The sequence below is a fragment of the Nelusetta ayraudi genome, unplaced genomic scaffold (assembly GCF_046127955.1).
Source record: "Nelusetta ayraudi isolate G7.1 ecotype Tasmania unplaced genomic scaffold, CSIRO-AGI_Nayr_v1 ptg000011l, whole genome shotgun sequence".
In the NCBI taxonomy this organism is placed as follows: domain Eukaryota; kingdom Metazoa; phylum Chordata; class Actinopteri; order Tetraodontiformes; family Monacanthidae; genus Nelusetta; species Nelusetta ayraudi.
In genome coordinates this window covers 13,718,275-13,742,095 of record NW_027466061.1, presented here as the reverse complement: position 1 = coordinate 13,742,095, position 23,821 = coordinate 13,718,275, and the positions used below count along the sequence as shown (strand labels likewise).

At 45.5% G+C, this 23,821-nt stretch overlaps 1 protein-coding gene across 1 annotated transcript in view; it reads right to left on the bottom strand.

The window, feature by feature from the left end:
• Positions 1-143: 143 nt before the first annotated feature.
• LOC142885085 (neurocan core protein-like) overlaps positions 144-23,821 on the bottom strand; it is a 37,573-nt gene continuing 13,895 nt past the window's right edge. Inside the window, exons 3-20 of the mRNA XM_076021207.1 lie at positions 23,482-23,685; positions 21,786-21,968; positions 21,080-21,254; positions 20,132-20,259; positions 19,294-19,578; positions 18,602-18,736; positions 18,420-18,509; positions 18,182-18,336; positions 17,839-18,019; positions 14,373-15,482; positions 11,243-11,359; positions 7,015-7,128; positions 5,102-5,153; positions 4,793-4,899; positions 4,394-4,476; positions 3,671-3,815; positions 2,362-2,544; positions 144-1,371 (exon numbers count right to left, since the gene is read on the bottom strand). Of these exons, the coding sequence (XP_075877322.1) occupies positions 1,232-1,371; positions 2,362-2,544; positions 3,671-3,815; positions 4,394-4,476; positions 4,793-4,899; positions 5,102-5,153; positions 7,015-7,128; positions 11,243-11,359; positions 14,373-15,482; positions 17,839-18,019; positions 18,182-18,336; positions 18,420-18,509; positions 18,602-18,736; positions 19,294-19,578; positions 20,132-20,259; positions 21,080-21,254; positions 21,786-21,968; positions 23,482-23,685 (3,587 nt within the window). The 3' untranslated portion in view covers positions 144-1,231. The remainder of the gene's footprint in view (positions 1,372-2,361; positions 2,545-3,670; positions 3,816-4,393; positions 4,477-4,792; positions 4,900-5,101; positions 5,154-7,014; positions 7,129-11,242; positions 11,360-14,372; positions 15,483-17,838; positions 18,020-18,181; positions 18,337-18,419; positions 18,510-18,601; positions 18,737-19,293; positions 19,579-20,131; positions 20,260-21,079; positions 21,255-21,785; positions 21,969-23,481; positions 23,686-23,821) is intronic.

Here is a 23,821-nt window from a genome sequence, read left to right as displayed (position 1 = left end):
CCACAATGTCCATCCTGACAACATATACACATGATAAAGAAATCAGCTTTTGTTTTATTTTTTGCATTATAGTTTCACCCCATTAAACATCAGACATTTAACAGTCTCTTAAATTCAATAAAAACAAAAACCAAAACCAGACACACAGTTTTTCTCACTTTATTAAGAATGGAAATACAACAGTTGGACAAAAAGTCATCAGAACACAAAAAGCAGATGATCGATCAAATATCAAAGAGACCATAGGACGAATAAAAAACATAAACTCTACCCATCATGTAAAATTCGACCGTGCAAAGGTTTAAAGTGTTTAACAATCCAGACGCAATCAAGCGGTGATCTTAAGAAAGTCAAGTGACAAGTGCTTTCCCATCTACGCTATCTTTGTCAACAGGACATACTGGTTAGCTTGCTGGGATGGGGATCTATTTGATTAGGCAGGGTCCAACTACCAGTCAGTAACAAACACCACAATATTTACAACATACGTTATAAGCAATCAAAAAAAGGTCGAGCTGGACTTGTAATACCGGTTTAGAAAAAGAAAAGGTTGTTATGGCAACTCGCTGGAGTATTAAGTAAAGGGAAAAGAAACAGCGCAATTACTTGGAAAGTATCCAGAATAAATAGTAAAAGGACACCGAAACATAGCAAATGGGGGGAAAAGCATGTCAGTAGAATTCTAAGGAATGTTTTGCTCAATGGAATTAGAGAGTAAAAGCTACAGTACATTGAGAAATAAAAAAACCTGCGGTGGGCTTCCGCAGACCAAACGCTATCCTGCGTCAATTCACATCTATGCTTGGAAGCAGAGCGCCAGTGAGACAAGAGTCCTTCCTCGTGTAAAACAAGTGAAAACCTTTATACAGAAAGTGACACGGCTCTCATGCGCCTCTCTCTCTCTTTTTCTGATGTGCGCACGCTCACTGGCGCTCGGCTGTCCATCCAAAAGGGTTTTAGTTCACAGGCAGACAGGAGGTGTCAGGGGTCAGTAGCGGTTAGTGTTACAGTTAGTGTTCGCATGGACCTCGATTAAAGTCAGCAGGGTGGCGGCGTGAGAATTTTTAAAAAAACAAAAGAAAAAGAGGCAGGCGAGACAAACTGTTAGGAGCAAAGAGGGAAAAAAAGACATATTCTTCATGGAGAATACAGCCGAACAAAACGGTTAAAAGCGGGACGCAGGAGTCTTTACAGGCCGTAGTTAGGCTTTGCAGATGTGATATTATTTGGTTCAGTAGTAGCTGCGCGCATCCTCCCTGGCCTTGTGCCCCTCTCCTCCTCCTGCTCCTCCTCCTCCTCCGTGTCTCCTGTGGCCTCGGCGCTCATGGCGCTGGCTGTGGTGGTGGCGCCTGTAGCGGTGAGATCGCCGGGCTGGAAAAGGCGGGTTTGTCAAACGTCACGTCAGTTCTCCTCCACTTCTGGCCAGACATACTTACATACATACATAGATACATCAACCTGCTTTGCTTGCATCCATACATACGACATATAGCCGCATGGTGAAACATATTACAGTGTGCATGTGCCAACATACCTGATAACAGGTCGGAAGTAATGAAGTACAAATACTCTGTTATTGTGCTTAAGTAAATGTATATTGAGATAGATGTATATTTATAGGTATCTGTGCTTCACTTGACTATTTCTTTTTTGACACCTTTTTACTTTTACTTCCAGCATTTGTACACAGATATCTGTACTTTCTACTCTTTACATTGGAAAAAAATATGCTTGTTACTTTTCTATTTAAAAGATACAAATTCTGTTCAAAGTAATTCACTCAGTATTATAGTTGCTGTTGATTCAGGTGGAGCTATTTGAACTATGGTTGTTGTGTGGTTGAATATAAAACTGGATAATATTTTGGAGGGAGATTATTTCAGAGTATTTTGGTTTTGGGATTACAGTTCAGTTCACTTTTAGTGCAGAGCAAATTAAAATTAACATTGTAAACATCCAATAAAGGCTCACAACTATTATTGATTACAGTTTGGTTGTGATGCAGTTGAAAAAAACAATAGTATTGAAAGTACCAATTTTTTTCTCATTTTTACACAAATTATTATACAAATTATATACATTTTACTTCAGAGCATGTACTTTCCAACTTCCTTGAGTAAAGGAGTTGAATCAGTACTTTTACCACAGTATTCCTTTTTACACAGGAATCCGCACTGTTAAGTTTTTTAAGTACAGAAGGTGAGTTCTTTTGCCAGTTCTGCCTGATGCTCCTGAGCATTGTGCATTTCCTTCCCATGATTTTACTTTGAGATACATGAACATCAACCAAAAGCTTGCAATGACTGCAAGACTCGGGCGACACTTTGCTTTGGCTTCTCACAAAATCATACAAACACTCACACTTTGTGCAGATGATCCGGGGTCGTTCCCAGGTGCCATCGGCCCGGCAGCGGGCAGTGGGGATGTGGCGCTGGAAGAAGCCCTCGGAACACTGGTAGCGGACCACTGCATGGATGTCATAGTGTGACCTCCGCCGACCCACCAGATGGGCGTTCTCCACCACCGGCGGGGTTCCACACAACACTGCAGGCCAGAGGTGAATCACACACACCAGAGTATGTTATCATATTTTAGCAAAATTTTTGCTCAAGCTGATACACATATGACAGAGCGAGTGCTGCTGTCCCTCCATGATGAAATAGTTCTTCATGTCTTTTGCCTCTAGGTGGCAGCATTGTCTCTGTTGCAGAGATGTGGCGAAGACAAACTGCATTGTTCAGTGTTGCATGTGCACCTACATTCCTCCAAACTGAGGCACTAATCCTCTCTAGGGGGAAAAAAACATGTTGTTCTATTTAATTGTATTAAATATGTTACCATGTTTTACTTTTGTGATAAAAGTTCTGACACCGAAGAGGGATGGAATGCTAAAAAAATACATACGACAGATTTACTTTCAACGGTGACTATGACATTTACATTTGAACAATTTTACAAATAATTTTGAAAAAACTTTATTTTCTGAGGAGACATAATTTTTCTACGGAAGCTAAGAAGGGACAAAAAAATGTGTTTTCTTTATGTTCTCTTTTTACATTTGCTGTAGAAATGTGACATTTCTAAATCTGATACATAGAAAAAAAAAATCCAAAATATTTTTAAATCTGAAATTCTCTTGTAGGAAACCATTTATAGATGTGATCTGCCGGGAATTTTGTCATAGGAAGTGGACTTGATAACCGCTTTGAATTGTTGCATTCTCAACAGCATGCGGCTGTAACTCTTTCACGCTAGACCTTCAAAAGGCTTTTCCCACAGCGACCTGCTCCATCTATCTCCATCCTCCAGCTTCTGCTCCAGCTCACTGGCTCATCCTTCCCCAAGCATTCTGCAACATCTCTCCTACTGAGAAAGTGTGTGTGGGCAGGTCATGAGAGAAGCTGGCAAAATGTCTCCAGAGAAAGCCAGATCGTGTTTTTGCAAGTGGTGCCGCAATTGGCAATAACTTCAATTACAGTCCTCGCCGGCCTGACAGGGCGCGAGCCTCAAGGAGAGATTCAGAGGCGGCAGTGGGTAGAAAATTGATATTGATTGCAGCAATGAGTCCGAGATTGGAGCTGAACACCAGTCATTACTTATTTCCGGAACAAGTTGCATCCACGTTACGGCGCCGCGCTGCCACCAGTGGCTTTTCACCCGGGGTTCCTACCTGTGCCTTTTTTGCAGATGTAGGGCAGGTTGTAGTTGCAGGGCACGTCGTTCCACTTGCCGTCCTCGTGAGCGATGGTCACCACGCAGTCCTCCCCGCCGGCAAAGAAGTTGTCTGGCTGGTTCTCCCTCCAGTTCTCATACACCTGCAGGACCATTGGCGTTGACACAGAGACATGCTCCAGCTTTCTTTGTAAAGGTCAACGCAGCTTTTTTATTTCCTTTCTGGAAACGTCATTTGTGTTGGAATTTGCAAGGACATGTAACAGTAAAGTGATTGATGTTTATATATGATGTTAAAGATGCAATTTAAAGATGCAATTAAATGCCAATGCTAATTTAAAATACTTTTTTTCTTGAGGGAAGATAGAAGCAAGAACAGTTCTGGTAAAGTTGATGCAATGCAGGATTTAGTTCCACTATTTTCCTCACTGAAATACTGTATTGCTTTTTGAAAAGCATGTTGGAAATACACTGTTTAAATCTACACAATATCAGGTACTATTTCCTTAATCTAACCTTCCAATCAAAAGGTCAGATTGTATTTTTAAATTGTAGCAAATTGACCCTTTCAGAACTAAGGAGGCCTTTTGGATGAGAGGCGAAACGTCTTCAAGATCGCCAGAACAATTCCACTTCCCCCAGTTCAACCCTTCTACTTCAAAAGGCCCACAATTTTGACAGTAGATTTTATTCCACATACAATCAAGCACTGATCACTGACCAGATCGTTGTTATCAGTCCACTGAAAGTCTTCCTCCACTGTGCGATCGTTCAGTCCAACCCAGGCGTTATCATGACCCAGACCTGTAAAAAACACAACATGTTGTCACGATGTTCATTCTTGTTCTTGTATTGTTATTACTTCTGGAAATATCTTAAATGATCTTAAATTCTTAAATATCTTAAACCTTTTTTTGTCTATTTTATAAAGATGTATTTTTATCAGTTCAGAATGAAATTTCATTTATTTTTTATTTCTCTCTTCTTCTTTTTTTTTTTTTTTTATCATGGCTTGGTTTCCAAATCCTCTTTCAGCCTTTCGTACCGTACAAAACCGGGGAGGCCATAAAATTATTATTGCTTCAGTTTCTTATGCAGAATGAAACACACAGAGACTCACCGTTGATAAACTCCTGCTCACTGGCAGAAATGACACTGCTGAGGTGGGCGCTGTGCTCTCTGCAGTCTTTCTCCGCATCCTCCCAGGTGTGCCTGTGAGTGAAGTACCTGCAGGATGGAGAGTGCGGACATAAAAGTGTATTTTTCATATATTATGTATCCAGGAGGGTTTAAAGAGCACTGAGTGCTGCAGTGAGTAAATCAAGGATTACTCCAGGCTGCAAAGAAGTCTGATACTGATGGATGAAGCACCTGTGGCTGCAGAGATATCCATTTATTTTAACTGCACGGCCGCTACCATCCTTCCTACCTGTAGCAGTGTCCGTGGAACTTCCTCCAGCCGTGCTCGCAGCCTTCCACATCTGCCAAGAAGATGAGAGGAGCGGGAGTGGTTAGAGAGGCCTGCTATAAGTAATAATATGAATGGAATACAGGTTTGTCATAGGTGGAGGAATGCAGTGAGATTAACCTGCACGGAAACACGGCTGTTTGTTTGTTTTTGTTGTTTTTTTTCTAACACTGAGCCTCTTATCTCATTTTGCCGAAGAACATTAATAAAATGACCAAAGCTTCTTGAGAAGCTGGAAACAAAGTCTTTGCAAATTGTCATTGCAAAGTGTGTATATATACATAGCATATTAGTGCGATATATATGTGTATCCGCGAGGAGCGGATTCTCTGAAAACATACACATGCACTTTGTGCAAACAGTACATGTGTGTCACCAAGGATGATTAGCACCAGCCAAGCAGCCAATGGAACTCTTTGCAAATTTCCTTTCAGATCAATAGTGGTTTTAAATTCCTACGTTTCCAGTCAGACTCAACTGACTGTGTGACGGACCAGACGTCTTCCTTCCTCTTTATCACACACACAAAAAAACTTCATTTAGCTGTGGAATGATACAAAATGTGACACAGACTGAGATTGACGGCTCAATTTGCCACCAGGGGGCAATCATGATGTTCCAGCTTGATTTTTGTCAGGCCACCATGCCTTTCTTCTCTGCCAGGTGAGATGATTCCTTTACCGTCATGATAATTTTCCAGAGTCAGGGATTCAACTAGAATGTTTCGGTAACAGGTGTTGAATCGTCCTAATGAATATTCAACCTGATTTTTGTTGTTTTAATTTTTATATCTTCCTGCTGTCCTTGAACTGTTCAGCTTGGCTCTCATGATAACTGAGAATCACAAGTTAGTACCAAATATCATCAGTGGTAAATGTTAAAAAAGCATGTTGTAACCTCTATGTCTACGCCCCCACTGCCCCTGTTGATAAAGAAATTCTGGTTAGTGTTAAAGCATTTCAATTTAATACTAAAACGATACAGAAAACTTCTCCCATTATACACAGTACTAGTACTAGTTTGAGCAGGTACCATTTCCAATTCCTTATCCCCTCACGATCTACGAGCAGATTTGTTCCACTCGGAGCGCCACTCAGGCAGGGATTAATGTGCCATGTTCTTCTTTTGTCAGCGCTCCTTACACAGGCACGTCGACATGTTGCCAGCCAGAGGCTGCATTAAGCATTCCTGTCACCAACTTGCTCCTTCTCCGTTTGACGCCGTTTCACTCAACAGCAGTTTGTGGCAACTGGGAGACAAAAGCAGCTTAACAACTCAGCAAGAGGAGCGGAGTTGAAGGCGACCGCAAGGCTGGGCAGCAAACAGAGATATAAAACAAGACAGGGATTTGGAAAGATATACATATATATGTATAAAAATGTATATGTATCAAAAATATATGTATATATATACACGTACAAAAAAATCTGTGCCTGTCTTCATCCACCGCAACAGACAAATAGAAAATGCGTCTGCGTGTGTGCAGGATGTCGAGTGGCACCAGTGCAAAGTCTAACTGATGCTTGAGAGACGCCGTGTACGTTGTTAGTCCGTCAGCCCTGACTCAGACACTGGCACAGTCTGATGGCTGCAGGCACATCCATCTCTGTGGTGACATGTCGCTGTTACGGACACTGCATCCACATCGGGATTATTTCCACTAGCATGGCTCTGCCAAAAAAACCCACCAAAAAACCAACTAATTCCTGAGCAGTCTGACTGACTTTGACTGGCAATCTGAACAAACTCTTTCAAACACTAGTATGTTCTTTCAATCTTCTGCTGTTTTTGATCTCACATACCTCTATCTGCTTTTCAGCCATGATCGAGTGCTCTGTATTATTTTTGTTTTTTTTTGCCTCGGTTCCTCTCACCTTTCTCGCATGTGTCTCCTCCATAGCTGGGCAGGCAGAGGCAGAGGAATGAGTCAACCTTGTCGACGCAAGTGCCTCCGTTCTCGCACGGCTCCGACTGGCAGTCGTCAACGTCTGCAGGAGAGAAACAGAGAGAGAGAAAGGAGGGGGGGGGTGATGCTGAGAGAATGACAAGCGGGCCGCAGATTTTAATTAGAGTTCAAATTAAAAGGATGCAGTCCGTGCCACCGAGATGTTGTTCATAAAAGGGAGACAAAGCTGTGGGCGTCCGCTGCCATTCAAAGGCTCCCACAAAGTGACCTGCTCGTGTTTGCTCAAGTGGCATCAAATTTGTCTGTCTTCTGGATCATAATTCAAGCGGGATGTGAGGAGAATACAAGGTGTCTAATTCCCCCTTAGCACCCTCAGAGGACACTCACAAGCCTCTCAATTTACTGTTTTCATCATGTATTGACAGGGTTTAGGCTAACCTCAAGTCTAATCTTATTCCCTCATCTGTATCTTCACAGTGACATGGACATACACTTGATGGACTTGACAGCGGAGAGACAGACCATTTACAGAATTAAGCATCCAGGATATTTTTGCATCCACCCCCGCTGCCAAAGAGGCCCTGAAGCAAGAGCAGCGAGCAGTCTATACGTCTGCAGTTTCACTGCGTTAACCCTGCTTAAACTCGCTCTCTAACCTCTCGCTAGGCCCAAAAAGGAGAGTGCATGTAAGCTTCTTTCCTCCCCTGCAGGGTTTCCTGGAGCCAGAATAAAAGATCTGCCCCAGGAAACATAGAAATCCATTAAAACTCACAGTGAGGGTGAAAAATGGAAAGCTTTTGGGAGTTTAAAGTCCCTTCTCAGATCGTAATGGCTACTTTTAGCTCCAAGTATAGCAGTCAATAATGGAAATAAAGGCGAGAGCCATGCAGACATCAAAGCCTCAATAATCATTAACCTTAAAAGAGGCCACTCAGACTGTTGTCACTGTGCAACACCGACAAAAGGTATAATAAATAAAAGTGCTGTTTGGAAAAAGTTCTCATCCTGTGAATTTATTTTTTCCTCTCAGGCTTTAACAGTGGCAGTTTTCCTTGTTGCTTCACCACAGTTAAGGTTTGATTTGAACAGCTTGCTTATTTATTGAAACACCTCAGGGAGAAAAAAAAAAGCAGCGCTCTAAACTTAATTTCTTATTCCTCCAACAGGCTTTGACATATAATCCATCAAACCATTATCTTTGTTTGTACGGTAAAATACCACTTTGCAAATGAGGCAGCTTGGGGTCCTTGTTATTTATTAAGAGAATTCCTCTCCAACAATTTAGTCCTTGGCTGTAAATCATATCAAGTCATTATGTATTGAATTGGATTATGGTAAATTAGAACACTTGCAAAGATATTTATTTATCCTGAAATTACCAATTTTCAAATCTGTTAGAATGTTTTCAAAGTGCTTCATAGAAGGAAGAGAAAATTCATCTGAATATTACATTTTAGACTGCTAAAAAAAAAACAACGTACTGCTACTCGGTCCTTGGAGTCATCAAAATGCAGATTCAATTGTTTAGAGCGTAACACAAAAGCAAATAGTTAAAGAACTTTGAAATGGCCTTGAGTGAGACCCGAATGCTGCGTTCTCTCCTCCAGACGGGATAGCTCCTGGTTAAACACAACCTGACCAGCTTCCTCTCAGCCTCAGAATGACTGCGGCTCTCTGTTGTTGTGGATATAAAATCTGATCTCCTCGTCCGTCTCATCCATTATGCAGAGCGGACGCCGCACCTTGGAGAGACAATACTGCGAACTCTGCAGATCCATAACAAAGGCTTCCAGCACACCCACACGTCCAAGGCCGCCCGGCCGGCTGTCTGTCCGTCTGTCCATCTCTCTGTCGCACCAAATAGACACCCCTTTGAAACTCTGCTCGGAGAAAACACAGGCTGGCGTGCGACTGTACGTGATTCATTTATTCATAGAGTCATCACTTCCTCCTGGGATGGCTGCCTTGATGAACCCGACATATGTTAAGGAGCAAATTAGGGCCCTGGAGGCAGATTTATGCCTCTGTGTCGTGACTGTGTCAGGGTACATCTGTTCAGGTATCTGCTGCGGGTCACATCAGAGCAGAGTGGAGCTCCCACTTCAAATAAACACACTGCTGCAGTGGTACGGTTTGTTTCAGAATGCACTAGGAATTTACAGAGGGAGAATCACAGGTATTTCTCTGAGCAAAGCATTAATACCATTTTTATTGAACCATTTATGAAGCATTAATCTTTGAATTGCTAGAATGGGTGGAAACAGGATTAGTTTTGGCATAGTTTCAACATGAACCTTTGTCTGCTGACCAAACAAAGCTGAGGACGTGATTCTGCACTGTGTGGACTGTTTGCTGCTTGTCTGGAGTCATAACGGCAGCCGGTGTCGGTGGGTGTCGATGACGGATCAATGCAACCGCCTCGGGTCATAGTCGCTCTGACAATAAAGTGGAAACTTAACCAAGTGTCAATAAGATACAAAACTTCTTTAACAATAAGTGTGTGTGAATCAAACTGTGAAGAGCTGCGGCGCTGGGATTTCCAAGGCTGCCTGTCATCTGGCCATGTTGCCTGGCGACAGGATGGCGAGCAGACAGACCTCAGCAAACACTGCGTTTCTGGACTCTCTCTGTCATTATTGTCACAGTGTGTCTTCATTGTAGGTGGAATATTTAGCACAAAAATTGGGTCTGAAACCTTTTTTCAGTTTACTTTGCATCCAAGGCTGCTTCATTAACCCGCTGTACTATTTCAGCATCATCAGCAACAACTGCCTGGAATCAACCAGGACAAACCGGCCACACCAGTTTCAGGCATTCAGGGCCTGTTGCAGCAAACTGTCTCAGCTCTTGGCCCATTTACTCTTCGCTAAGAAACCCATCATCACAGCTGACTTCATCACCTGCGGCACAAAGGAGTCGCTCCTCCTCCACGCAGGAACACCGTTTAGACCTGACCTTCCGGGACAACAAGCAAAGCGGTAATCAGCATAATGACGGAGAGAGGAAATTTCACACCTATTTGTTGAATCAGGAAGTTTTGAAATACTACTGTCTGTTTCTCTCCTTCAAGCACACGCAGGTCTATGCGCTTTGGTCTAAAAATGGATTTCACCTCCACAGTTTATCACAGGCCACAGCACTCAGAGCCCAGTCCTCCACGGCCACACCAGCATGAGTCTTTTTTTTCTGAGCGGGAGAACACCGTAACTTCTTTGACATGTGAGTTCTGACAGACGAGATCCCATCCATCCATCCATCCATCCATCCATCCATCCATCCATCCATCCATCCATCCATGGATGGCACGGCAGTGGGTGCCTTTGTTCAGTCAGCTCGCTCTGATCCATCCATCCATCTTATACTGCTTTATCCAGGATTGGGTTGCGAGGGCAACAGTCTCACCACAGATGACCAGACTTCCCTGGCTCCACTCATCTCCTCCAGCTCACCAGATGGGACTCCAAGGTGTTCCCAGGCCAGCCGAGAGAGGCCAGCTCCTCAACCTGTCCCTAAGGGTGCCCTAGCTCAGCCACCCTGCAGAGGAAACTCATTTTTGGCTGCTTGTATCCGTGATCTGGTTCTTTTGGTCATTACCCAAAGCTCATGACCATAGGTGAGGGTGGGAACATAGATCGACCGGTAAATCGAGACCTTCGTCTTTTGGCTTAGCTCCTTCTTCACAATGACAGATCGGTACAGTGACCGCATCACTGCGGACGCCGCACCGATCCACCTGTCGATCTCACGCTGCGTCTTTCCCTCACTTGTGAACAAAACCCCGAGATACTTGAGCTCCTCCACCTGAGGCAGGGTCTCTCCACCGACCAGGAGTTCGCAAGCCACCTTTTTCCGGACGAGAATTTTCTACCAAATCATTAGAACAAGACCTGATTCCAGAACATCTTGATAACTTATGGACAAGAAAACAATGTTGACTTTAGATTGAAGTGTTTGTCAGAATTTCTACTTGTACAAAAGTTGGAATCTTTGGCAAAATTTGTATTTAGTAAATTAGAAATGAGCACTGAAAATAACCATGATCATTCTCATTCTGGCTCCCAGATTTGTTTTAATCTTCTCGTGCAATGGGACAAGATGACCTTTAACCTGTTGTCTGGCTGTTGGAGAGCCCCATTTAAAGAGCTCAGATTGTATCAGAATGTGTGCATGTTTGCGTGTGTGTGTGTGTCACTCACCGATCTCACAGTTCTCCCCTGCGTATCCTTGTGGGCAGTAGCAGCTGTAGCCTGTTCCCTGCGGGATGCATTTTCCTCCGTGCAGACACGGGTTTGTCACGCAGGGCTCCACCTCGGCTGGGAGAGACAGACAGATGGGAGGTGGAGGAAGGATTAGGGAGTGAAATTAGGGAGCTAATTAGCCACAGTGTGTAGCAGACCGCTTTACTGCATTCATAACTGCAGGAGACGATGGCAAAACCTTCCTGTCAATGCCTTTAAGAAAGCTCAAGTCGGAAGGCGCCTGCTCGGGTTTGGGACAAGTGTATAAATGATGCACGGCCCCTCGGTTTAGCATCTCGGCGAAGCTCGGCGGTTACGACGCGAGGCTATCCATTTCACACTCCTTCCGTCTCAAAGGAATCAGAAGCCGGCGGGCTTCAACCTCGCCATTCATTCCACAACCACCGTCGTCATGGATACCATACGCGGAGCGGAGGCCTTGGCTCACTTCGCCGGGCGGAGTGGGCAGTGTGAGAACTTCAGACGTGAAGACCCTGAAAGGCAACGAGCAGACCCCCCGCCGAACGCCTCGGCCTCGCGATTCAGCTGCTGAATGTATGTGTGTGCGTGTGTGGTCTCCGTCCACGGACGGCAGATTTCCATATGAATCGACATGCGACCACGTGTTTCTCCCCTGAACTGCTCATTAGGAGCACTTGAGGCCTTTGAAAACCACTGCTGCTTCATCCTGGTCACAAAAAGCACGGCAGTGGGTGTCTTTGTTCAGTCAGCTCGCTCTGACACTGAGGACTGCTGCTGGGGGGGTGGCGTGTGTGTATGTGTGTGTGTGTGTGTGCGTGCGTGCGCTTGGGCGCGTGCGCTTGTGCGCCCGTGGTGGTTTTTACAAGGTATGGTGAACAAAAATCAATAGCGGGCTACGATTAGCCCTTGGGCTGATCCTATCCAATGACTAACCAAGAGGAGACGTCTCATGTTCGCACACCCTGAGTCACCATCACGCCGGCTGTTTGCACTCCACACAATAGAGACAAAGAGCCAAGGACCAAGGATCGTTTTTAATCGCGAACCCCCGGTGCAGAGCAAGACTCCTCAACAGCATCAGCTCCACAGATTTATTTGCACTTTGGCCAGTGAAGCCCGAATGCTTATGGTTTGGATCCCGCTGAGGTCAGGTTCTAAAAAGCAGCCATGCATCTCATTTGAAGCATATCCATTCAGGCCCAAGTGCACATCAGTCAAGGTCATGGGACGCCGTGTCAAATCCGAAGTGTTATGACAAGCAGATTTACGATAGTGTGTGTGTGTGAGCTTGTGCGCGCATGTGTGTTTGCGCAAGATAAAGCCGGTGCAATTGGTCATTCATTAAAGCGAGTGGTGCAGAAAAATCAATAGTGTGTGGACGGATGCTGACAGAGTGGACTCTCCTTTGCCCTGCACGGCGGCAGGCAACAATAAGCCGGCGAGAGCAGAAAATTCCAAATCATATGTTTACAGAGAGACAAAGCTCAGGAGATGATACTTTATTATCGATGCATCCATCAGGCGTAACCTTTGTGATCACAGCAGCAGGCGGCGTGGAAACACGGTTCTTCCTCGGTAACATCATCTTCAAACAGACACTTTAACCCACGAGTGAAGGCAGCCAAGAAGAAGAGTGAGCAAAAAAAAAAAAAACAACAACATCAACATAAACGGTGGGAAAATAAATATTAGTGTCTGGATTTGAATGCTTGACAACCAATTTTGTCTGAATGAGGCAGCAGCTCCAAGCGCAGGCTGCCCTTTACTGCTCCTATGTCTTATTGATTGGAGCGACTGATGAAGTGCTGCCTGATCCAGTCAGGAGAGAAAATACTGACCGCTGCCATCGCACACAGCCACATGGGGGGGACTGCGCTGGTGCCGGCGGCAGGTAAATGTTGCAGGGAGGAAGCTAAAGCCGGAGACTCTCTCACTGCTCTTCCTCCGTTTCTGCCGCTGAGACGCGTCTGCGTGTCTTTTTACGGCCTCCTTCAGTGTTCCAGGGTCTCGGCCCGTCGGTGTCGAGACAGCAGCCCACCTGCACGGCCTTGGCTGCTCGTCGATGCGCCCTACAGCTGTTTCCAATTGGACTCCCGGCAAACCCAATAGGAGGCGGCTGTGACCTGCTACAGACAGCTGTGCGCCTTTCCGGGGAGGCCAAATAAATCACAGCCGAAGAAAATACCGGCAATGGCAAGACACCCTTGAGGTTATTCAAATACATCACTTACGGTTTCTTTCTCCTGCACAAACGTCACTATCACGAGAAGAATAAGTTGCCAAACACTGGCTGGCGAAGGTGCTGCCTGTGAACATAGTGTCCTGAAACATTGATCAACAGTGTATGGGTGCGTGGGACATGGAATAAGGCGTCCGCTTGTGGTTTCAATGAAAGGTGTGCTCGCAGCGGCGAAGAACAGTGGCTCGCTGGTGAGGTCGGGGGAGGGGGATGAAAAGGCAGCTTATGAGGACGTTTGTATTTTCACAGTGGGCTTTCATTTTGACCTCTACCTCAATAGCAGAAGCAGTTATTAATCGCTTCATGGCTAAAGGTTAAAAAAAGTATTTTCTTTATTCATTTGAAGAGGTGCTGAAAAGTCAGTGCTTTGTCTTTTTTGTCTTGCAACCACCTATCTCTGTTAGACCAGACTGAGGAAAGAAAATTCCACCTACAAAACATTCCCTTTAAAAAAGCAGTCTGTTCTAGGACTGTACTAAGTTGCCACAACTAGCAACTTAATACATATTATAGTAATTCCACTAAACTCACATCTGGAAAATACCATCAAGCGGCTGCTTAAGAAATCATCAAAAAATGACTGTGTTCTTAGCTCTACTTTGCAATGAGGGATATTGTTTGTAGCTGCGTCTCTGTTTTGCATCGCTTGCTTTGATATGACTTTGATATGAAATATCTCTCCAGCAACACTTGAAAATAAAGCACAAAATCTGTCTGACTTTGTGAATCCGCTTCTAACTTGCAGAAAAGCCTTAAACTACCCCTTTAAAGTGTCATTCCATGAGATGCAGAAACAACATCAGAGTAACGACTTCTTCTACACGCTATTTGCAGAGAAAAAAACACCAGAAGCACACTGAAGCTCACCTGTCGTGAGAGTGATGGCGCTGGTGTTCACTCCTGCTCTGCTGCTCTCCTCGTCTATGTTGCCAGGTAACAGGGCCCCGGAGCCCACGGCGTGAGACCAGACAGCCTCTTCCTCCTCCGGGGCTCCGGACAGTAAGGGAGGAAAATCCTGAGAGCCGCTTGGAACGGCTGCCTCCAGTGGGACCAGTGGGACCCACTGGAGTGAAGTCAGAGGTTTAGTGGCGCTGTCCGCCTGGGCGGAGAGGGCGGGGTCTCCGGAACCGGCCGTCTGGGACGGGGAGTAGGGGGCCGGTGATGATGGCGGCAGTGAGGAGGACAGGGAGTAGGCCGTCCCGGCGCGGGGGAAGGAATCGGCTGTTGATGGCGACGGGGACGACAGGGAGGTGGGCTGCTGGGATTTGAACGGAGATTGTGATGATGGCGTCTGGGCGAAAGGCTGAGAAGGGGACACGGAGGCAGCGGTGAAGGGCGCTGAGCTTCCTGCTGGTGAGCTGGACGGGGACTCGGACTTGGTCACGTCCAGGCTTTCAGCGCCGACGGCGAGCTCTGGCGGGGCTGCAGTGGCGTTGGTGGTGGTGGTGGTGGTGGTGGGGGCTGTGGTGGTGGTCTGCCCCCTGCGGTGGCCCCTCTCCCTGGACCTCTCTCTAGATCTTTCCCTGGGTTTGCTCGTCCCCACCGGACGTCGAGAAACCTGTATCTCCCCTTTGGCCTCCGCGCCGACGATCTCTCCGCTGCCGTCCTCCTCCACTCTGCTCTTCTCCTCCCCACGGCTCCTGTCCTCCCCGCGGTTCTTCTTCCCTCTTCCTCTGCCTCCTCTACCGCCGGCTCTCGGGGTCACCGTCTGCTCCTTCCTGTTGCCCGCTTGGGTTGTGGACTCCGTTTCCACGTGGACCCACGTTTCCCCTGTGGAGGAGGTCACTTGAGGTGTGGGACTGGAGGCGGTGGAGGAGCGCCACTCAGAGCCCTCTGAGCTCCTGGTGCTCTCTGCCGTCACCGAGCTGCCAGAGGCAGCTGAGGCCGAAGCCAGACGAGTGGGTGACTCTTCAGCGGCTGGTGTGGAGTTTTCCCTCGGGGGCCCGCTGAACCATGAATTTCCCCGCGAAATCAAATCTGGTGGAGGGTGGAGAGCAAAAGAAACGGGAAAGAAAGGAAGAAATGAGAACAGAGAAAGAAAATTTCCAAATGGTGGAGTGACAAACAAAGTGAAAAGTGTAGTGTTGAGTCACTCTGCTCTGCCAGGGGAAACAAAACAATCAAGACAAAAAACACCCAAGCAGTCTGAGGTATCAGTCAATTTTTCCGTTGCCACTGAACCAACACCAGGCTGTGAGAAAAAAAAACAACCCCGGGAAAAGTGCTGGAGTTAATATTCTAGAAGGCTTCTCGCTACTGCAAGAATATCATTAGAATTTGCCATTCAAGCTGATTGGAACCACCTGACAGTGAAGAAAAGGACAAATTCTCTGAAAAGAATTGCACTAAGTTCACAGATCATCCAAGAGTTGCTGTAATTGCTACTAGTGAATGTAATTCTGGCCAAGAACTGAGTCCTAATTACAAAAGTCCCTTCAAAATAAGTTTGATGCAAAGTCCAAAGGTTTACATCTCACTCAACAGCCTTTTAAATAATCTCGCTCTCTCACTCTGTTTCAAAAGGCGTCTCGATGTCTGCAGCGAGCAACTCTCGGTGCCCGTCAGAACGGTTTAACCATTGTGACAGCAGCCAAGTCTATTGAATGATCTCCAAACCTACCTGCCTGTTCACTCACTAAGCCCTCATAATAATGTCTTCATGGTGGAAGGACAGACTATGGACACAAAGACACAGTAGACGCCATCAGACTGAGAAAAGATGAAGACGCATGTTGCTGGGAAATTGAATCAACTTCCCGGTGACACAGTTTCAATGAAACAAGGTTGCAGCTCAGCAGCCACTTTCATCCAGGCTATTCTAGAATGTTTCACAAACGCATGTGTGTATTTCTTCACACCAGTTAAACGGGTCTAAGAAATAATGTAAAAAGGGAAAAAACGACCATCAATAAACTAGTGTTGTAGCACTAAAGATTGGTCTTGGTCTCAAGACACTTTTTAAGGGTCTCGGTCTCGTCTTGGAGACCTCGGAGGCATTTTTGCTCAGTCTTGTCTTGGTCTTGGACCGGGCAAGACTATACAATGAAAGATAATAACCGCCCCGTTACACTGTTTGTGACACACATAGTGACACAGGCCCCTTATTCCTAGATACCTTGCTGAAAATAAATGTTGCTGTTCGATTTAGAAACAAACTTGAATTTAACAAAGATACTGGTCATTTTTTTCTGTTTTGTTTGATATTTTGAGTTTTGGTCTTGTCTTGGTCTCGAACACCAAATGTCTTGGTCAACATTCTCTAGTCTTGATAATGTCTTGGTCTCGGTTGGTGCAGTCTTGACTACAACACAACAACAAACCATCGTCTGGCATATTTTTTTTGTTGCCAGACAAGCACATTGTCAAGTTGGAATTTCTCCTTTTTTAAAAATATTTGCAACGCCTGCCATTGCAAAGTCCAGTAAGTCCAGTGTTTACTACTCCGTCACTTATTTTTACCTGAATCTCTCAGTTGGAATTACGCAGGAATTCCAATAAGGACACCTGACTTATTTTATGCATCTTCTAAACCATGGATAACAGACATTTTTACGTTTGAAACATTTTTACGCTCACATCTTTTGTAACTTTACTTCACTATTGACAACATGCAAGTGTTTCTTAGACATCCTGCAGTAGAGTCAAAGGCACGGAGCTGCAGGGAAAGGTCAGTGTGACACCAGGTTGTCTCCAGAATTCCAGACAGGTTTTCAACATTTTTCTCTGTGCAGTATTGAGATAGAAGATTATGTACTCGCTCCCTCAGCCGTGTCGGGGGCCCTGGGGCCTCTGCTCCTCCACATTATTAATTCCGTGTTTCTCCACTGCACCTCATTACAGGGGCTTGCTTTAGTGTAATTAATGCTTTCTCTTGTTGTGTTGCCCAACTAATTAGTGCCTTGACAGAAACATGGGCAGAATATTGTAAATGCTCATTAACATAAAAAGCCATCAAGCCCTCTGGTATGTTTCTCAATTGTTACCTCCATGATTTCCATTTTTTTTATTGCCTCTACCAGTTGATAATTCCAACACAGGTCATGTTAGGACTGCGTTTTTCAACCACTGCGCCACGAAGCACTAGTGTACCGTGAGATAATGTCAGGTGTGCCGTGAAAAATGATCCAATTTCACTTAATTGTTCTAAAAAGAATAAGAACTATCCATTGTTGATTGACTGCTTTAAAAGGGATGTAAGCCGATGTAAGTTTTCCTCCCTCATTTCTGCTCCATCAGCTTTGAGTGCATCTAAACAAGCCAAGGTTTCACACTGAGCGAGCATAAATAATTCTGACACATATCAGAAAAAGGTGTTTAAAAAAGTGTATTGAACCTGGTGGTGCTGTTGTAGTGAGGGTGTTGGAGTCGTCATCTGTCTTCTTGATGGACGGTTCCTTGTCCCCTGTCGGTCCACTTGACGCTTTTGTCGCTGAATCTGGTGCTTCCTCGGCATCTCCAGGTCCCAAGAGGTAGTTCCAAGGTTTCCAGATTGACTTGACAATTTTTGAAATAGCCTAAAAACAAAAGTCAAGCAGGCAACCAGTGACTGGTGAAAATATACCTGCTCAAAAGGGCAAAGTTTCAGAGAAGACACACAGCGGATCAGGCTCAGGGAAACATTAACTTGAATCTGAGGCTCACTGGGACCTTGAAAGAAAACATTTCCAAAAACTGACCTTCTTCTCGGCAGGAGTCGGATCTACAGGCGGTCGGAGAAACTCCTCAGAGTCGGGACCAGACTCCAGAGATTCTCCCCAGTCTAAACTCTGTCCAGGGATGAGCTGCAGGCTCACAAATGTATCTGAAGCCTCTGAGGACCAGGGGTCTGAGCCTGAGCAGCGGAGTCAAACAAATTACATGGACATATCGATACATTTCATGATTAAAACAGCAACAACGGCGACATGACGCTACCAGCATCAGGGTAGCCAGGGGAGCTCTCCTCCTCCAAGTCGACCGGTCCAGTCCAATTGGATGGTGAAACATCGCGGCTGGCTGAGGATTCTGCAAAGGAACATTTGTGAAACCAACTGATGATGCTGCGTGGTGCTTAGCAACGTTCCCTGATTAATCAGCTAGTTCTACAAATGCCAAACCTCTGATGGTTGTCATTTGCTGCGTTGTGGTGTCGGGGCCGTCTGTCCCCGCGGTGCCTGTGAGGTAGCTCCAGGGCTTCCACAGGGAGGTGTAGATCTGAGAGATGGGGGAAGAGCCCGAGCTCTTCGCTTTGCCTGGGAAAGAGGAAAAAAAAAGAAAGAAAGAAAAACAAGATAAAGAGATTTGCAGCTCCCGGCCTGTTGACAGAGGATCTCATCTAGCTTGTCTCCAAGCTCTGTCGTGTTTTACCTCAGCCGGAATTGGCTGATATAAATGGGTGGCAGGTGCAGAAGTGGAGCACGTTGTCGCCAAAACACATTCCGTCCTCCTGTTTCTCGCCCTCCCACTGCTTCTGTCGATCCAGCAGTTTCACACACGCGTGACACGGTGACGGGCAACTTGGATCAGGATTGAGGGTTGCCATAGCTACCGGGTCTATGAGCTTTAAAGCTTTCAAAACATTTCACCACGGATACTATGACAGTTTAAATGGCGAGCTGACACAAGCGGCAGAAACACTCGTTATTGAAACATGCTGATTTAAAAATGTTACAGATGCATTTTCAAATCTAAATATATTTGCAATGTCAGTGCGACCTGTTGGAAATCACTTTGATTTTCCTAAACTCAGAACTGAACAATATAATGTAGCACTCATTTCAAGCCCATTATAAAAGACGCGGGGCTCCACCTCTGTAGCAGTAGGCATCATACAGGTCGGTGGTGTTGTCAGCGGTGCTGTTGGACGGGACGGTGTGGACCCCCGGCTGCTTCGCTGCACACTCGGGCCGCAGCTGCGTCACCGGGTAGCGGACGCTGCCATCAGACAACCATCCCGGGGTGCAGCTGTCCAGGCCGCCTTGCCAGGCCAGGTGGAGCTGCCCCACCGTGGCCAGCTGCCCTCCGAGGGACACGCAGCGGTCCGAGGCAGAGGACAGGGACAGGCGGCCGGGGACGGAGGAGTGAAACACCTCTCCTGCAGGACGCAAGCAGAGTGACGCGCATGATGATGGGAATAAATCTAAAATGTGGGATCGACCAAAATGACATTTGCTCTACACTAATAAAGCTTTAACAGCTTAGTCCCATGCAAACACACAAGTACAGACAAAGTGCAGCCAACTCTATTCTAGACTGAGAGTCAAGCTTCAGTGCTGTGAGAACCAACAGCTGGTTGCTGTTTGTATCCAAGGGAAATTAATTTAAGGAGCTGCTGTCCAAGGCCGACCAGGTGTCACACTGTTACTCAGACTTCCTTACAGAGACTTCAAAGATGTTCTTTTGTCTTTTAAGTGGACTCATAGAAAGATCTTAAATGGTTTTCTTTGAGACAAGAAAATAATATATTCCTTTCATGGTGCAAAACAATATGATGTAAAAATATGAGGAAAAACTGAAAGAACTCTCTTTTGTGTGTGTGTGTGTGTGTGTGTGTGTGTGTGTGTGTGTGTGTGTGTGTGTGTGCGTCTGTGTGTGTGTGTGTGTGCGTCTGTGTGCGTGTGCATGTGCGTCTGTGTGCGTGTGCGCACCTTCGAGTTCTTTCGCAAAACAGTACACATCAAACAACTCTTTTGGATCCTTCTTTCCATAATTCCTCACGCCAGCAGAGTACTCCTTGTGTCCATAGCAACCCAGCTCTGGCAGCTGGACAGAATAGCTGTGGAGACAAACCATGAGGGAGTCATAGACAGGAACGAACCTCTTCTTTATCTCGCTAATCATGGCAAATTAGTGTCCCTGTCCGCAAGGCATTTTCCAATATCAACACTGTCTCAGCCGCACACATTGTTTATCTTTGCTGTGATTCTCAAATGCCCTGAGCCCAAAAGAAATGAATGAATAAAATAAAATCAAACCCGCTGCCTGCATGTCCTTCCAGTCTGAAAGGAGCCGAGAGGAATGAAGTGATTGTTGAAAGAGAGGAACATGAATGTGGAGTAGATGAGGAAACACAACACAGAGTCTGACTTTTAATCAAGTGAAGATCTTGCCACACAAAGCAGAAAAAAGTGTATTTATGTTGAAGGATTAAAAGGCATGAAAGTTGCCTAATTGAGCACTGATAAAGTGAATTTTCAATCCAATTTATGATTTATTCACAAAGATTTTTTTTTCACACAGTGCATGATTGGAATTTTAAATTGACGTGACTGATTGCTCTTCTTCTTGAAAACAATTGCCTCACATTTTAATGAATTAAGAATAAACTTGATTAGTACGAATGAACAGAACATTATTCTTTTTCTCTCCTTATTGTTGTTACTGTTAATAATTATAAAGCCATATAAATGTATTTTTTAGTCATATATTATAAAGGATTTCCCTGTGATTATCAATGCCAGTTTTTTTTTGTTGTTTTTTTTTAGTTTAGCGAACCAAAAGAGGAGCGGCAGGAAGAAGAAGAGGGAACACGATGTTGCGTCCAGTCAGAAACACTGTGACGACAGGCATAAACGGCACGTGAAACGTCTCCTCACCGGACTGTTTGATCGTCCAACCAGCCGGCCGCGCAGCTGGCGAAGCCGTCATAGAACGCTGCCCACAGCTGGGCCGGCGTGGCCATCTGAGCCGACGCTTCCTGGCAGGCGTGCTGAGCGTCGCTGAAGGAGAGGGCGTAGCGAGCTCCCGGAGCCTGGTGGTGGAACAGCACACCTGCAGCAGGGCGAGCAAACAGAGTTTGAGGTGTGCCGTCGCAGCCCTGATTAAAATCAATAGGCCAGAGGAACGTGATCAATAAACATGTTATTGTGGCCGCAAACAGATCAATCCACCTCGCCGCTGAAATTTCATGAATGAGCGGGTAGAAAAATCCTCATTGGCATTCAGTTCAAGCGCATTAATTAGAATTACGAATTGCTCAAGTGGAAAACTAGATAGAAAGAAAAAAAAACCTCAACAACACAAACGGGGCGAGTTGTGAGCCGCATTAATTAAATCAGCCATTATAATGTTGATACGGTGAATCAATGTTATTAATGTTTCATTAAATGAATACGCTGAAAAGGGGGATGTTCTGAGGCGGCCACTATCTGTGTCAAATTAGCACAACAAGCCTGGAATGAAATAAAGCAACAACAAAAAAAAAAATCAATCATTTGAAGGTGGAGTCACGGCTGCTTGGCCTGCGTTTCTGAACGCTTCCAGTTGGCTTTTCTCAGCTGGTGCTGCCATTGCTGGACTTACCGGAGACCACCAGGGGCACTGAGTCTCTCTCATAGAGGTTATCCATGACAATCTGACAGCGGTAAGTGCCTGAGTCGTTGGTGCGCAGGCTGGAGATCTCCATGGTACCGTTCAGAGGACTGGCAGCGTATCCTGGCAGCGTGATGCGGCCCCTGAAAGCCTTATTCACCTTGATTACATCACCTTTGGCACAGAAAAAAAAGATGTTTTGTTTTATTCAAAGGCTCCATTGAGAGGCTGCTGGTTTCACTAAAGGGGGGCAAGAAAAACCTGCTAACAGTGAAAGAGTCCTACTGGAACAGTCGCTCAAAGCAACTGTGATTGGCCTCATACATGACTCAGAGGATAGATGACTTTTTATCCCCATGATTTTTGAGGGCAGGGCTTGGACGGAAACGACGGGATGTCCAGTTTTTGTAGGCCTATCAGTTTTCATTACCACCTTAAATCTGTAGGGTGTCAGTTTGTGTACTGCAGGCAAATATGAATGACAGGCAGGCATGCACACACGCACACAGAGGCCTTGACTATGTTTTATGTTTGTTGTTCCGACTTACAGAATGAGGTTAACGAGAGCCGTGAGACTGAGCTCAGGCTATAAAGTTACCCTGCTTTAAAATGAAAGAGGCGCCGCGTCTGGAAGGCAACAAAATATGGCAGGCAAATAACCTGCTCCTCAGCCTCTCTCATCCAAGCTGGGCTAAAGCCAAGTTACACGTGCTGGAAAATCTTGACACAATGGGTTTGTCTCACCACAATTCCAGCAGCTCCGATACACTTTGGGTTGCCATCTGTCCTACATCGGCCAAGACTTCAAATGTGTTTCGTACAAAGTTTGTCTGTCTTAAGCGGGACATCCACGGTGCTGGGTATTGACTTTGCTTCTATGTAACCACTAGACGATAATTTACTGATTCGATATCAGATCATGTGACATCCAGTATAACATCACACCTGTTCTAATTACCACACTTGATAAAATATGGATAAACCTGCAAAAAGAAAGACTACAAAAGAGTCGCATTGCAAAAAAGAGATTCTTCAATGACGCCATTGTGGCCATTATGTGCCAAGTGGTCCCTGTTGTATTACGACGGGGTATTTAGGTCGAATTGAAGGGGGGAAAAAAGACTTTGCGCTGTAAATTTACCAGAATGATGAGAAGAGAATTAGGTTTAGAAATCCCTTGTGGGACAATGAAAATGAGAACAGCAGAGCATTTTGTGAAGTTTCACTTCAGTTGTTTCAAAAGAATCACAAAATAAGACAGGAATAAGGATGGAGCTTTTTTTGGTCAAATTGTTTTATATTTCCTTGAGTGTCAAAACTAAACACACGTACAATTTAGCAGAATACTGTCCACATTATATAAAAAACAATAATAAAAAAAACATTGTGTTTAAAATTATAGTTGGGTTATTGTAAATCAAAAGACAGTCACGCAGGTGTAGATTATTCAGTGTGAATATATCGCTGCAGCCTCTGTGCCTGATCCTCACTTCATGGGGTTGCTTACACTGTTCACTGTGAGATTGCTTCAGAATAACCAGCTGAAGAACTGTGCAGGGTTTGGTGAGGACTGTGAACAAGGCTCCCAGATGCTGCAGGGATAATTCCGTGCAGTGGTGAAAGAAGACACGGCGTAATGAGCATGTTCCTTCAACGGTTGAGCCAATTAGCAGGTTCTCCGACTCACCTTTAGCAGACAGCACGACCTGCTGCGGCGACGCTCCTGCTTCCCCCGGCTGAGAGGCAGAGCGGGTCCACAGGAGGTGGGGCGTCTGAGCGGAGGAGTTGGTCTGCAGGGTGAAGACACATGGGAGGACGGCACTGCCTGCCAGCGACTGCAGGACCGTAGGGTGGCTGACCCTGCGCATGCTCACCACGGAAGAGGCCGCACCTGGAGAAGGCAGTCGTAATTACACCAAGCAGAAAAATCAGCTGAATGATAGCCGGAACACTGGGGACTAAAACAGTAACTCAGACAATTACAATATGTTTAGACGAACATGAGCCAAGCTTTGTGAAGTGTTTAG